This window comes from Mustelus asterias, chromosome 10 (genome assembly GCF_964213995.1).
Source record: "Mustelus asterias chromosome 10, sMusAst1.hap1.1, whole genome shotgun sequence".
Classification (NCBI taxonomy): Eukaryota; Metazoa; Chordata; class Chondrichthyes; order Carcharhiniformes; family Triakidae; genus Mustelus; species Mustelus asterias.
The window spans coordinates 101240093-101255118 of record NC_135810.1 but is presented as its reverse complement, the minus strand read 5'-3'; the positions used below and the strand labels follow the sequence as shown (position 1 = coordinate 101255118).

Below are 15026 nucleotides of genomic sequence, written 5' to 3'. Positions count from 1 at the left end.
CCTGAGTGGGACTGTTGGTGGTGCAGGCTCGAAGAGCTGAATGGGGATTCTATGATTCCTTTCAGTAGGCAGTTCCAAACCAACGTTAGCAGGTGATTGATGAAAGGTCACCTGTCCACAACATTGGACATTGAATGGTGCATGTCGGAGAAGAGCTAAGAAGAACAGAGTAATAAAGGATTTGGTGATAATTAAGAGTTTCTCAAAGGCCTTGGATGCCCACTGAGCTACACAGGCCAGAAAGATATTCTTGTTCTAACTAATCCCCTGCTTGAGCTTTGATCTTCAGAGATGGAGGGGTGTAGATGAAAAGCAGGGCGAGGAAGAACACTAGAAAGAAGACTATTTGGACATTTTCCTTAACTTGTATTTTTCAACTCTTTATTGATCAAAATTCCAACTTCCTGCACATGTTCCGTGCCGCAATTGTTTGCAAACATACAGGATACATTGGAAGGTGAATAGTCATTAAAGTATTTTTTGTAAGGCGTTTCTTCATCAGCCAGAGCCTATAAAAGGCAACAACAAACCACTCCAATACATTGCCAAGCATAAAATGGTCCAATACATGAAAGTCCATGGTCACCGATGCCCTCTATGGGCGGAATTCTCCGACCTTGCCTGCAGCTGAAATTCTCCAGTCCCGCTGCAGTGAATGGAGATTTGGCTCAGCGCCTAATTCCCCGTTCTCGCTGGCAGCGGGGCGTGAACAGCCGGAGAATTCCGGCCTATAACTATATGTTCTTACAACTGCATATCTTTTAAAATAAATCATAGAAACCCTACAGCACAGAAAGAGGCCATTCGGCCCACCGAGTCTGCACCGACCACAATCCCACCCAGGCTCCACCCCCACATCCCTATATATTTACCCACTAATCCCTCTAACCTACGCATCCCAGGACACTAAGGGCAATTTTAGCATGACCAATCAACCTAACCCGCACATCTTTGGGCTGTGGGAGGAAACCGGAGCACCCGGAGGAAACCCATGCAGACACGAGGAGAATGTGCAAACTCCACACAGACAGTGACCCGAGCCGGGAATCGAACCCAGGTCCCTGGAGCTGTGAAGCAGCAGTGCTAACCACTGTGCTACCGTGCCGCCCATAATAACCGCCTATAAATATTTTTGCATGTAGGGGCCTAATGACAACACACTGGCTGAAGTACATTGAGTTAGTGCAGTTGGCTGGGCTTGCAGGGGCGTTCAATTCCTTTGAGCAGGATTTTGTTTACTCCAATTGCAAATGCCATGGGTTTTTCCAATGACTAATGACTTAAATATTTATAGGCGGTTCATCACAGAGTGTTAGTAATGTATTGATTACTTTTTAATATAGAAATTGTAATATTTGTAAAATGGCTTATGTACTGACTCTGTTGAAATAATATTTTTGTTGGAAAAATAAGATATTTATTATATGTGTTGATCTAATGTGGAGGTCTTGTGGCACGCTGCCTCGCAACTAGAAGCTCAGGGTTCAAGTCCCACTCTGGTAGTCAATGACTATGTGTCAATGTGTTCGTAATATGGTCAAACAGATTATGGGCGGGATTTTCTGGCCGTGCTCGCCCCAAGGCTGGAAAATCCCGCCCAAGGTCAACGGACCATTGCATGGTCCGTTTCCCGCCCGCTACAATTCCCATGGTGGGTGGGACGGTAAAATTCTGCCCTGAGTATCAATTTGTAAAACCAATGGCAGGCAGTAAGAATGGGAGCGTCTGTGCATCAGCCAGAACCTGCGAGTGGCAACAGCAAGACACTGCAGTATCATGCCAAGCATAACATGGATCTACAACATGGAAGTCCATGGTTAGCATTGCCCTCTTAGAGTGAGGTACCTATAGTTGGAGGCTTGAGAGTTGGCACTGTGGTGAACCATAGATGGTTACCACTATGGGTACTGAACCATAGATGGTTAGCACTATGGGTACTTGTACATATGTTACTGTTGGGGTTAGGGTTGGGGTGTTCTACCTGTTGGTATTGTTCTGTGGTACACTCCGGTTGGCTCCGCCTACCTGTAGGAGTATAAAGGTCACTGCACTGCCGGGTGACCCTTTAGTCTGGGATTGTATTGTTAAGCAGTATGCTCCATTCTTGTTACTAATAAAAGCCTTTATTTCCCGGGTACGATCCAGCCTCCCGAGTGATTTAATCGCGCATCAGGCACTTCTTTATAAAATGGGAGTGGGGGATGGGGTGTTGGAGAGAATGGGAAAATGCAGAATGAACAGAAATACATGTCCATATGAGTTTACTTATTTACACTGTTTTATTTTATTTGTACAGGGTTTATATTACATAGCTTTATTAAGGTAATATTAGCATTCATTTCAGCAACTTTTTTTATTCATTCGTGGAACATGGGTATCACTGGTTGGCCAGCATTTATTGTCCATCCCTAGTTGCCCTTGGAGGGCAGTTGAGAGTCAACCACATTGCTATGGGTCTGGAGTCACATGTAGGCCAGACCAGGTAAGGACGGCAGATTTCCTTCCCTAAAGGGCATTAATGAACTAGATGGGTTTTTCCGACAATCGACAATGGTTTCATGGTCATCAGTAGATTCTTAATTCCAGATATTTTATATTGAATTCAAATACCACCAGCTGCCATGGATTTGAACCCAGGTCCCTAGAACATTAGCTGAGTTTCTGGATTAACAGTCTGGCAATAATACCACTAGGTCATCGCCTCCCTCTCAGCATGCGAGGTGAAGTATAATCAACTCTGAGGGGCACGGTAGCACAGTGGTTAGCACTGCAGCCTCACAGCACCAGGGTCCTAGGTTTAATTTCCGGCTTGGGTCACTGTCTGTGAAGAGTTTGCACATTCTCCCCGTGTCTGCATGGGTTTCCACCGGGTGCTCTGGTTTCCTCCCACAGTCCAAAGATGTGTGGGTTAGATGAATTGGCTATGCTAAATTGCCCCTTAGTGTCAGGGGGATTGCTAGGGTAAATGCATGGGGTTATGAGGATAGGGCCTGGATGGGATTGTGATTGGTGCGGACTTGATGGGCTGAATGGTCTCCTTCTGCACTGTAGGATTCTATAACCTTGATCTTTTGACAATCTAAAAGTCACCATTGTTTGGCGTTACACGTGTATGGACAGAATTTGAAATTCCCAGATTTTTTGAGAGCAAAAAATTTTTTAGCAATGTTATGCAGAGACATTTGATTAGTTCAAACTGTCATCTTATTTTTACACTTACTGCATGAAGTATTTTCAGTCAGTCAACCGTAAGAAGACAAGTATTGCATTTGCAAATAATCAGTCAATTCCGATTTCTCAGATTGAACGCATTCACATTGATTTCAAAACGCTTTAAGGCATACTACACAGGGCAATTAGAAGTTAATATTATTTTCAGTTAAAGAGCATAGTATCACAATATGACGTAAACCCTAAAAATTTACATCAATGTTTCCTCAAATAAAAAAGTTTATTTATAATCAACATTAATTTAAACATCACATTTAGTACAGTATGATAATATCTGCCTGAATATCTTGAAGATAATGGTTTCGGGATATTCAAGAACCTTATCCAATAAATTTGCTTACTGTCGGCAGTGAGCTGTGGAGGCTGGGGAGGGCAGGAAATGGACCATACCTCTCATCTGGAGCTGGATGCTAGTCAGGTCTGGGGGGGTGGCGGGGGGGGGGGGGGGGGGTGGGTGGTGGGGGGGGGGGGGTGGAGAGAGTGGAGAGGTGATGATAAATTGATATTGGATCCGGGATGTCAAAAGAATCAGAAATGGGCCAGAGTTTTATGGGTGGGGGCAATTGGTAGTGCGGGACAAAACTATTTTGCTTCTCCTTGGAAGAAATAATTTGACAAGGAAGCATACCATGAAAGATCTGACACTGGTAAGTTCTGAAGAACAAAGGGACCTTGGCGTGTTTGTCCATGGATCTCTGAAGGCAGAAAGGCAGGTTAAGAGGGTGGGGACAAAGGCATGTGGCACACTCGCCTTTATCAATCGGGGTTTAGATTACAAAAGCAGAGAGGTCATGATGGAGTTGTATAGAACTTTGGTGAGGCCACAGCTGGAGCACTGTGTGCAGTTCTGGTCGCCACATTACAGGAAGGATGTGATCGCACTGGAAGGGGTGCAGAGGAGATTCACCAGGATGCTGCCTGGGATGGAACATTTAAGCTATAAAGAGAGGTTGGATAGGCTTGGGTTATTTTCTCTGGAGCAGAGAAGACTGAGGGGCGACTTGATTGAGGTGTTCAAGATTATGAGGGGCATGGACAGGGTGGATAGAGAGCAGTTGTTCCCCTTAGTTTAAGGGTCAGTTGAGGGATGGGAGGTTTAGGGGGGATTTGAGGAAGAGACTTTTTACCCAGAGGATGGTTTCGGTCTGGAATGCACTGTCTGGTGGGGGCGGTTCGGGGGCGGGGGAGATACCTCACATCCTTTGAAAAAGTACTTGAATGAGTACTTGGCACGCCATAACTATGGGCCAAGTGCGGTCAAGTGGGATTAGGTGGACAGATCAGGGCCTTTCTTGCATCGGTGCAGACTCAATGGGCTGTAATATTCTGTGATTCTGGTCCATATCAATAAAGCCTGTGGTCTTCTGGTCATTTTTGTCGGCGGCCATTTCTTTAGGGGTTCAACTTCCATCCTAACGTTCATTTCAGGAAGCTTACGTTCATTTCAGGAAGCTAGGTTACTCGCTCATTTACGGGTTCACCTGAATATCAAATGGGCCTTAACATTGTAAAATAGGTACCTGCAAGTTAAATTCCCCCGACTCTCCTCGGCTTTTTATCCTGTTTTTTGCAGAATGCTAATTCCACTAACTGAGATGGACTGATGCAGTTTGCCATTTTATCATCAAAATGATAAAGTAATTTATTATCACAATACAAAAAGTTATAGCCATGGCCTATTTAACAATGTCATAGTCTACAAAATACAAAAGTTTAACTCCATAATATTTCTCTCTCATTGAGGTAACGAACCTAGATATGACATGAAAATCCAGTTCCTTGTCAAGCAATTATGAGCCAATTTTGTTGCCATGATCTCCGCTTCCAGCACTTGGAAAGAAGTAGAGTGGTCTGACTTTCATGGCTGTGAACTTCAGAGAGTACCACCATCCTGTCCAAGGGCACCAGACAATTCCATTATCGTTTTTTGCAGTGTAGTTGCCATGTTGATAGTATTTTCCATTAAGATTGGCAGAATTACACCTTTGAAAAGAGATTGATTTTTTGAAAAAGTTAGCATGGAAGCAAAAATCTAACAGATTTAGTTAAACAAACAATTTGGGCTAGAAATCCACCTTGGGTGATAACGTGGGTGATACTGGCTTGGTCATTCATTGTATGCAGAGCCTGATATTTAACACTAGCAGGCTGCACGATGGCACAGTGGTTAGCACTGCTGCCTCACAGCGCCTGGGATCTGGGTTTGATTCCCGGCTTGGGGTCACTGTCTGTGTGGAGTTTGCACATTCTCCCTGTGTCTGCGTGAGTTTCCTCCGAGTGCTCCGGTTTCCTCCCATGGTCCAAAGATGTGCAGGTTAGTTGGATTGGCCATGCTAAATTGCCCCTTAGTGTCAGGGGGACTAGCTAGGGTAAATGCATGGGGTTATGGGGATAGGGCCTGTGTGGGATTGTGATCGGTGCAGAGTCGATGGGCCAAATAGTCTCCTTCTGCACTATAGGGTTCTATGATTCTAGTGACTGGTTAACAGGCAGCCGATCTGATATCAGCCATTTTGTGTCACTCACCTCAGATACATTTCTCACCCCTTATGTCCTTGTTGAGTGAAATAAACTGAATTTTTCACTTTAAAAAAAATCATTTGTGGGATGTCTAGACCATCATTTGTTGCCCATCCTAACTACCCTTCAGAAGGTGGCTCAGGAGGGTAAGGAGGAGAGCGGGAGGGCAATAGTTATTGGGGACTCGTTAGTTAGAGGGATAGATAGGAGGTTCTGTGGCAGCAAAAGAGACTCGAGGATGGTTTGTTGCCTACCGGATGCCAGGGTCCGTGACGTCTCGGACCATGTTTTCCGGATTCTTAAGGGGGAGGGGAAACAGTCACAAGTCGTGGTACACATTGGTACCAACGACATAGGTAAGAGAAGGGACGGGGATTTAAAACAGGAATTTCGGGAGCTCGGCTGGAAGCTGAGAGCAAAGACAAAACATGTGGTCATCTCTGGTACGCTACCGGTGCCACGTGATAGCGAGTTGAGGAACAGGGAGAGAGTGCACTTAAACATGTGGTTGCAGGGATGGTGCAGGAGGGAGGGTTTCAGATACGTGGATAATTGGAACACGTTCTGGGGAAGGTGGGACCTCTACAAACAGGACGGGGTGCACCTGAACCAGAGGGGCACCAATATCCTGGGAGGGAAATTTGCTACGGCTCTTCAGGGGGATTTAAACTAATTTGTCAGGGGAGTGGGAAAAGGAGTTGTAGTCCAGAAGTCAGTGTTGAGGGTGGTGAGGTATTGGGAAGGTATCAAGGTCAAGGGTGGGTACCGGTAGACAGGAAGATGGGTTGAAGTGTGTCTACTTCAATGCAAGGAGCATCCGGAACAAGGTGGATGAACTTGGGGCGTGGATTGCTACTTGGGACTACGATGTTGTGGCCATTACGGAGACGTGGGTAGAACAAGGACAGGAATGGTTGTTGGACGTTCCGGGGTATAGATGTTTCAGTAAGTGTAGGGAAGCTGGTAAAAGAGGTGGAGGAGTAGCATTGTTAATCAAGGATAGTTTAACGGCTGCGGAAAAGCACTTTGAGGGGGATATGCACACTGAGGTAATATGGGCTGCAGTTAGAAACAGGAAAGGAGCGGTCACGTTGCTAGGAGTTTACTATAGGCCCCCAAATAGTAATAGAGATGTGGAGGAAGAAATTGCTAAGCAGATTATGGATACGTGTGGGGGTCACAGGGTAGTTGTCATGGGGGACTTTAACTTTCCAAATATTGATTGGAACCTTTGTAGGTCAAATAGTTTGGATGGGGCACTTTTTGTGCAGTGTGTGCAGGAGGGTTTCCTGACACAATATGTGGATAGGCCGACAAGGGGTGAGGCCACATTGGATTTGGTACTGGGAAATGAACCGGGCCAAGTGTTAGATTTGGTTGTGGGAGAGAACTTTGGAGATAGTGACCACAATTCGGTGTCTTTTGTTATTGCAATGGAGAGGGATAGGGCCGGACGGCAGGGCAAGGCTTACAATTGGGGGAAAGGTAATTATGATGCGATTAGGCAAGAATTAGGGGGCATAAGATGGGAACAGAAACTGTCAGGGAAAGGCACTGATGAAAAGTGGAACTTTTTCAAGGAACAAATACTGGGTGTCCTTGATAGGTATGTCCCTGTCAGGCAGGGAGGAAATGGCCGAGTGAGGGAACCGTGGTTCACAAAAGAGGTGGAATGTCTTGTGAAAAGGAAGAGGGAAGCTTATGTAGGGATGAGGAAACAAGGTTCAGATGGCTCGACTGAGGGTTACAAGTTAGCAAGGAACGAGCTGAAAAAGGGGCTGAGGAGAGCTAGGAGGGGACATGAGAAGTCCTTGGCGGGTCGGATCAAGGAAAACCCCAAGGCTTTTTACTCTTATGTGAGGAATAAAAGAATGACCAGGGTGAGGTTAGGGCCGGTCAAGGACAGTGGTGGGAACTTGTGTATGGAATCAGTAGAGATAGGCGAGGTGATGAATGAATACTTTTCTTCAGTGTTCACCAAGGAGAGGGGCCATGTTTTTCAGGAAGAGAAGGTGTTACAGGCTAATAGGCTGGAGGAAATAGATGTTCGGAGGGAGGATGTATTGGCAGTTTTGAATAAACTGAAGGTCGATAAGTCCCCTGGGCCTGATGAAATGTATCCTAGGATTCTTTGGGAGGCGAGGGATGAGATTGCAGAGCCTTTGGCTTTGATCTTTGGGTCCTCGCTGTCCACGGGGATGGTGCCAGAGGACTGGAGAGTGGCAAATGTTGTTCCTCTGTTTAAGAAAGGGAATAGAAATGACCCTGGTAATTATAGACCGGTTAGTCTGACTTCGGTGGTTGGTAAATTGATGGAAAAGGTCCTTAGGGATGGGATTTACGACCATTTAGAAAGATGCGGATTAATCCGGGATAGTCAGCACGGATTTGTGAAGGGCAAATCGTGCCTCACAAATTTGATAGAATTTTTTGAGGAGGTAACTAGGTGTGTTGATGAAGGTAGGGCGGTTGATGTCATATACATGGATTTTAGTAAGGCGTTTGATAAGGTCCCCCATGGTCGGCTTATGATGAAAGTAAGGAGGTGTGGGATAGAGGGAAAGTTGGCCGATTGGATAGGTAACTGGCTGTCTGATCGAAGACAGAGGGTGGTGGTGGATGGAAAATTTTCGGACTGGAGGCAGGTTGCTAGCGGAGTGCCGCAGGGATCAGTGCTTGGTCCTCTGCTCTTTGTGATTTTTATTAATGACTTAGAGGAGGGGGCTGAAGGGTGGATCAGTAAATTTGCTGATGACACCAAGATTGGTGGAGTAGTGGATGAGGTGGAGGGCTGTTGTAGGCTGCAAAGAGACATAGATAGGATGCAAAGCTGGGCTGAAAAATGGCAAATGGAGTTTAACCCTGATAAATGTGAGGTGATTCATTTTGGTAGGACTAATTTAAATGTGGATTACAGGGTCAAAGGTAGGGTTCTGAAGACTGTGGAGGAACAGAGAGATCTTGGGGTCCATATCCACAGATCTCTAAAGGTTGCCACTCAAGTGGATAGAGCTGTGAAGAAGGCCTATAGTGTGTTAGCTTTTATTAACAGGGGGTTGGAGTTTAAGAGCCGTGGGGTTATGCTGCAACTGTACAGGACCTTGGTGAGACCGCATTTGGAATATTGCGTGCAGTTCTGGTCACCTCACTATAAGAAGGATGTGGAAGCGCTGGAAAGAGTGCAGAGGAGATTTACCAGGATGCTGCCTGGTTTGGAGTGTCGGTCTTATGAGGAAAGGTTGAGGGAGCTGGGGCTGTTCTCTCTGGAGCGGAGGAGATTGAGGGGAGACTTAATAGAGGTTTATAAAATGATGAAGGGGATAGATCGAGTGAACGTTCAAAGACTATTTCCTCGGGTGGATGGAGCTATTACAAGGGGGCATAACTATAGGGTTCATGGTGGGAGATATAGGAAGGATATCAGAGGTAGGTTCTTCACGCAGAGAGTGGTTGGGGTGTGGAATGGACTGCCTGCAGTGATAGTGGAGTCAGACACTTTAGGAACATTTAAGCGGTTATTGGATAGGCACATGGAGCACACCAGGATGGTAGGGAGTGGGATAGCTTGATCTTGGTTTCAGATGAAGGTCGGCACAACATCGTGGGCCGAAGGGCCTGTTCTGTGCTGTACTGTTCTATGTTCTATGTTCTAAGGTGGTGTTGAGCTGCACATGCCCAGAAGTTTCTGCCATTCTCACCAGTGGGATCTTCCGGCCGCACTGACAGTGAATCCCTGCCGTGGGTTCCCTGGTGCTGGAAACAATGGAAAACCCCGTAGACAGCGGTTGGACCAGAAGATCCTGCCACCAGCCAATGGCTGGCCACCTCTGCTGCCTCCAAACACACCACATGGCGGCGGCGGAGGGGTAGGGGGGATGGGGTGGAACATGTGGAAAATCCCACCCTGTGAGTTGTAGGAACACCCACAATGTTGCACGGTGGCACAGTGGTTAGCACTGCCGCCTCACAGCGCCAGGGAGCCGGGCTCAATTCCTGGCTTGGGTGACTGTCTGTGCGGAGTTTGCATGTTCTCCCCGTGCCTCCGTGGGTTTCCTCCGGGTGCTCCGGTTTCCTCCCACAGTCTGAAAGACGCGCTGATTAGGTGCACTGGCCATGCTAGATTCTCTCTCAGTGTACCCAAACAGGCGGTAGAGTTTGGCAACTCGGGGACTTTCACAGTAACTTCATTGAAGGGTTAATGTTACCCTACCTGTGACACTATTCAATAAACTTTAAACATTAATGTTGATAGGATGGAGTTCCAGGACTTTGACACAGTGACAGTGAAGGAATGGCAATATTAGTTTCAAGTCAAGCTGGTGTACAGCTTGGAGAGAAACTTGAAGATGGTGGTGATGTTCCCTTTTATTTGCTGTCCTGGTCCTTCTATCTTTTAAATTACGTATTGAAGAATGCTGCTCTTCTATGATTTTAATTTGACCTATTTTCCCTCCCCATCAAAAGGTCAAGCAATCAAAAGTTTGTATGTATTCATCTGGGAACAATTGTCATTTAATTATTGAACACAACCAATTGTGTGTGAGAGACAGGAAAATTTGTTATTTTTATTTATTTATTAGTGTCACAAGTAGACACCTAACCAGCACGTCATTCGGACTGTGGGAGGAAACCGGAGCGCGCGAGAGGAAACCCATGCAGACACGGGGAGAATGTGCAAACTCCGCACCCAAGCCGGGAATCGAACCCAAGTCCCTGGAGCTGTGAGGCAGCAGTGCTAACCACAGTGCCACGTGCTGAGATATCAGTGTTGAGCTGTGATACAGCTCTCTCTCTCTGTGCCGTCACAGCAGTACACTCTGTGATCATCTTTACAACCACAGCCTTTTCCGCATGCGTGTGCCATTTCCGTTCAATGTGTCAATGATAACTTTGAGTGAATCAGTCAATTTGGTGTCAAATGATAAAACAGCAACTCCCTTGAGCCATGCACACAATATGAACTAGACTGAAACTAGCCAAACACACTGTGCCTCAGACACTTGCAATCCATAAGGAAAAAAACATACAACCATAAGACCATAAGACCATAAGACATAGGAGCGGAAGTAAGGCCATTCGGCCCATCGAGTCCACTCCACCATTCAATCATGGTTGATTTCAACTCCATTTACCCGCTCTCTCCCCATAGCCCTTAATTCCTCGAGAAATCAAGAATTTATCAATTTCTGTCTTGAAGACGCTCAACGTCTCGGCCTCCACAGCCCTCTGTGGCAATGAATTCCACAGACCCACCACTCTCTGGCTGAAGAAATTTCTCCTCATCTCTGTTCTAAAGTGACTCCCTTTTATTCTAAGGCTGTGCCCCCGCGTCCTAGTCTCCCCTGTTAATGGAAACAACTTCCCTACGTCCATCCTATCTAAGCCGTTCATTATCTTGTAAGTTTCTATCAGATCTCCCCTCAACCTCCTAAACTCCAATGAATATAATCCCACGATCCTCAGACGTTCATCGTATGTCAGGCCTACCATTCCTGGGATCATCCGTGTGAATCTCCGCTGGACCCGCTCCAGTGCCAGTATGTCCTTCCTGAGGTGTGGGGCCCAAAATTGCTCACAGTACTCCAAATGGGGCCTAACCAGTGCTTTATAAAGCCTCAGAAGTACATCCCTGCTTTTGTATTCCAAGCCTCTTGAGATAAATGACAACATTACATTTGTTTCCTTAATTACGGACTCAACCTGCAAGTTTACCTTTCGAGAATCCTGGACTAGGACTCCCAAGTCCCTTTGCACTTTAGCATTATGAATTTTGTCACCGTTTAGAACCCTTCTGTTTGGGATGAACCTGGTCACAAAATGCAACAGATAGGGCGGCAAAGTGACACAATGGTTATCACTGCTGCCTCACAGCGCCACGGACCCGGGTTCAATTCCAGTCTTGGGTGCCTGTCTTTGTGGAGTTTGCATGTTCTTCCCGTGTCAGCATGGGTTTCCTCTGGGTGCTCCAGTTTCCGCCCTTGTTCCAAAGATGTGCAGGTTCGGTGGATCGGCCATGCTAAATTGCCCCCTTAGTGTCCCAAGATGCGTAGGTTAGATGGATTAGCCATGGGAAATGTGCGGGGTTACAGGGACAGGGAGGAGGAGAGAGCCTGGGTGGGATACTCTGTCGGAAAGGCGGTGCAGACTGGATGGGCCGAATGGCCTCTTCTGCATTGTAAGGATTCTATCGTGTGACCCAAAGTTTCCAGATTAAATAAAATGAAAACAAGTTCCAAGAAATCAGGAACTTTGGAATTGAAACAGAAGACGCATAAATTTTTAAAGAAAAGTTTATGTCTGAATCATTAATTTATCATTCAAGTTAGATCAATGGCTTTTCCATAAAGTTATTTTTAAAAACAGATTTTATTGCCTTCCTGTTTGTGCTGCACAGTTCTGAAGTTATGGCAATGTTTCATCATCACTAGTTCTGCTAACAAATAACAATTCGCTTGAGATTTTGTTGGCTTAAATACAAAGAAAAGGCTGCCTGGGTTAAATAGCTATTTACATTAAATTTGTTGTGACGGTCTTGTAGCATTCTGTCACACGGTCGTGCCTGCAGTGCACACTTTTACCATTAGGTGGAGCCTAATAGGCTCCAGTTCACCAAACTTGCACCTGCAGAATCGCTAATACACTCAGAGGGAAACCTGATTTATCCCAACTCTGTCTAAACATTTCTTTTATTTATACAATGTGTGGTTAGGACAACGGAATGCCCCACCCAAAATCATAGAGTAGCGGGATTTTGTAATTGATTTTAAAAGGGAAATGGCTCACCATTTCAAAAATTATGGGGATGGGACAAGAGATTGGGACTAGCTCTCACAGAGAGCCACTTCTCGTGTGATGGGCCGAATGGTCTGTAACTGTGATATCACTGCTATGATTTTATGGGACGTAAAAATCGAACGGAGTCCTGTCTTCAGCTACTATCCCCCCCTCCCTGCACGCTTTCAGCAGAGGTCTCTGGATAACACTTCTGGCAGTGCAGAGGGCACAGAAATTGGATATATTGGGCACGATTTTTCCACCCTGCTGTGCTGGTCAAGTAGCGTAGTGGGGCGGGAAATTTCAGCGGGAGGCACAAAATGAAAATCGCCGCCCAGGCCACTTTTATTGACATAATCAGCCTTGTGCATGGGAAGGGTGTGAGGCTGATTTAAATATTTCTAACCTCATTTAAATCGGATTAGTGAGCCCAGGGTGCAATATTCCGGGCTCACTTAGCTTTCCCACCTCGCCAGAGGATGTCCTCACTGGCGAGGATCACAGATGGTCCCCTCCAACAGGGACCTGATGTGATGGCCTCACTGGTGCAGCAGGAGTCTATTAAGGCCCCCTGGGTGATCGGGGGCACACAGGGCAGTGCCCCTTGGGCAGTGCCAGCCTGGTTCTGCCAACCCGAGACTTGGCAATGCCAGCCTGGCACCCTGGCACTGCCCGCCTGGCACCAGGCAATGCCAAGAGGATGGGACCTGCAGGGCCTCACGGGGATGGGGCCAGAGCCAGAGCCAGATGAGGGAAGGGGAGATCAGTAGGAGGAGAGTGAAGGGGGGAATTCTGCATCGGGGGTGGGGGGGGGGGGGGGGGGAAAGCTGGTGATGTGCCGCCGATGGGTGGTTGGGGCTGCGGATCATGAGACCAGCGATCAGGGGGTGGGGGGTGACGTTCAAGAGGCCGGTGATTGGGGAGGGGGGGGGAATTTGTGGGGGTGTCTATGAGTGGTGACTCTGTGGGGAAGGGGTCTGTGGTGTGGTGATAATGGAGCTGGTGGCAATCAGGGGAGTGTCGGAGGGGGGTGTCTCTGGGGGGAGAGGTGATCGTGGGGGTCTGTAGGAGGGTGTCTGTGGGGAGGTGACTGTGGGGGCATGGCGATCAGAGAGCTGTCAATGGGGGGAGGGCAAACGGGGGGGGGTTCTGTGTGGAGGGTGTCTGTGGGGTGAGGTCTGTGGGGTGTGTGGTGATCAGTGGGGTCCATAGGCGGGTGTCTGTGAGGGGGTGGTCGGGAGGGGCGTTGTCCATGAGGATGGGTGTCGGGGGGGGGGGGGGGGGGGGGTGGGGAGGGGGGCGGTGGTCAACAGATCTCCAATATACTGTGTAGCCTTGTGCACAGTATATGGGAGATCAGGGCGCATGCGTAGTAGTCTTCAGCCAGCTTCACCTGTGAGCTCAGGCTCCCCCCCCCCCACCGAAAAAAATCCGTTTTTCAGACTTTTGTGACACAAAATTTTGGGGGAAAATTCCGCCCGTTATATTAATGCTGGAAAGGAAAATACATGAGGGCTGAGTGAGAAGTAATAGCCGGTACAATGTGGAAAGCTACCATTCACCTGCTATATGTAACTGAACTCTGTTTGACATGGTCACTGGGTACAAAGGCAAAACGAATGACATGCCATAATTCACTGCAGCAGTTGACATTTAGCCTCACTTGGACAGGTAATTATGGCCTCATCATATTTTCTAGCCACAATTATTATTTTCTCGGGGGAAGAGTAAGTGTATATATCTTTACACACAGTGTTGCATAAATAAATGTAACTGCTTACCTGTTGAACCACCAACCAGATTCATTTTCTTGAGAGCAACTCCCCTGTAGGTATCTGTCATTGTCTTGGTCTGGAGTACTAAACTGCATCCCATTGAGAGAAGCAGACCACTGCACATCTGGCCTTAAGCCGCCAGACAATGCATCCCCTGCATTTCCCCCATAGATGCCAAATGTTAGCCTGTACTTGTCCTAGTTAAAATAACACAAAAAAAAACATGTGCATTAAAACTCGTGTGATAACTTATTTGGCAATCAAACAGAGAAAGAAATCAATGTCCAACACTAGTTTCAACTTCTCTTACGCTTTCGTCCGAGATGTTAAATTTTTCGTAGGTCGCAAATCTCTTTTCTCCATTCCAATCAGCAAGGTCAATCTTTACCATGTACTTCCCTGCAAGGAAATTATCATTGGTCAAAATGTTGATTTTTAAAGTAAAGTTTTTGATTTTGATTTGATTTATCATTGTCACATGTATTAGCAAACAGTGAAAAGTATTGTTTCTTGGACGCTACACAGACAAAGCATACAGTTCATAGAGAAGGAAATGAGGGAGTGCAGAATGTAGTGTTGCAGTCACAGCTAGGGTGTAGAGAAAGATCAACTTAATGCAAGGTAGGCCCATTCAAAAGTCTGACGGCAGCAGGGAAGAAGCTGTTCTTGAGTCGGTTGATACGTGACCTCAGACTTTTGTATCTTTTTCCCGATGGAAGAAGGTGG

General features: G+C 46.7%; 1 protein-coding gene across 1 annotated transcript in view; it reads right to left on the bottom strand.

Moving 5' to 3' along the window:
* Nucleotides 1–2260: 2260 nt before the first annotated feature.
* The window catches only part of fgl1b (fibrinogen like 1B), a 27676-nt gene continuing 14910 nt past the window's right edge, over nucleotides 2261–15026 (bottom strand). Inside the window, exons 4-6 of the mRNA XM_078222310.1 lie at nucleotides 14611–14699; nucleotides 14307–14497; nucleotides 2261–5214 (exon numbers count right to left, since the gene is read on the bottom strand). Of these exons, the coding sequence (XP_078078436.1) occupies nucleotides 5022–5214; nucleotides 14307–14497; nucleotides 14611–14699 (473 nt within the window). The 3' untranslated portion in view covers nucleotides 2261–5021. The remainder of the gene's footprint in view (nucleotides 5215–14306; nucleotides 14498–14610; nucleotides 14700–15026) is intronic.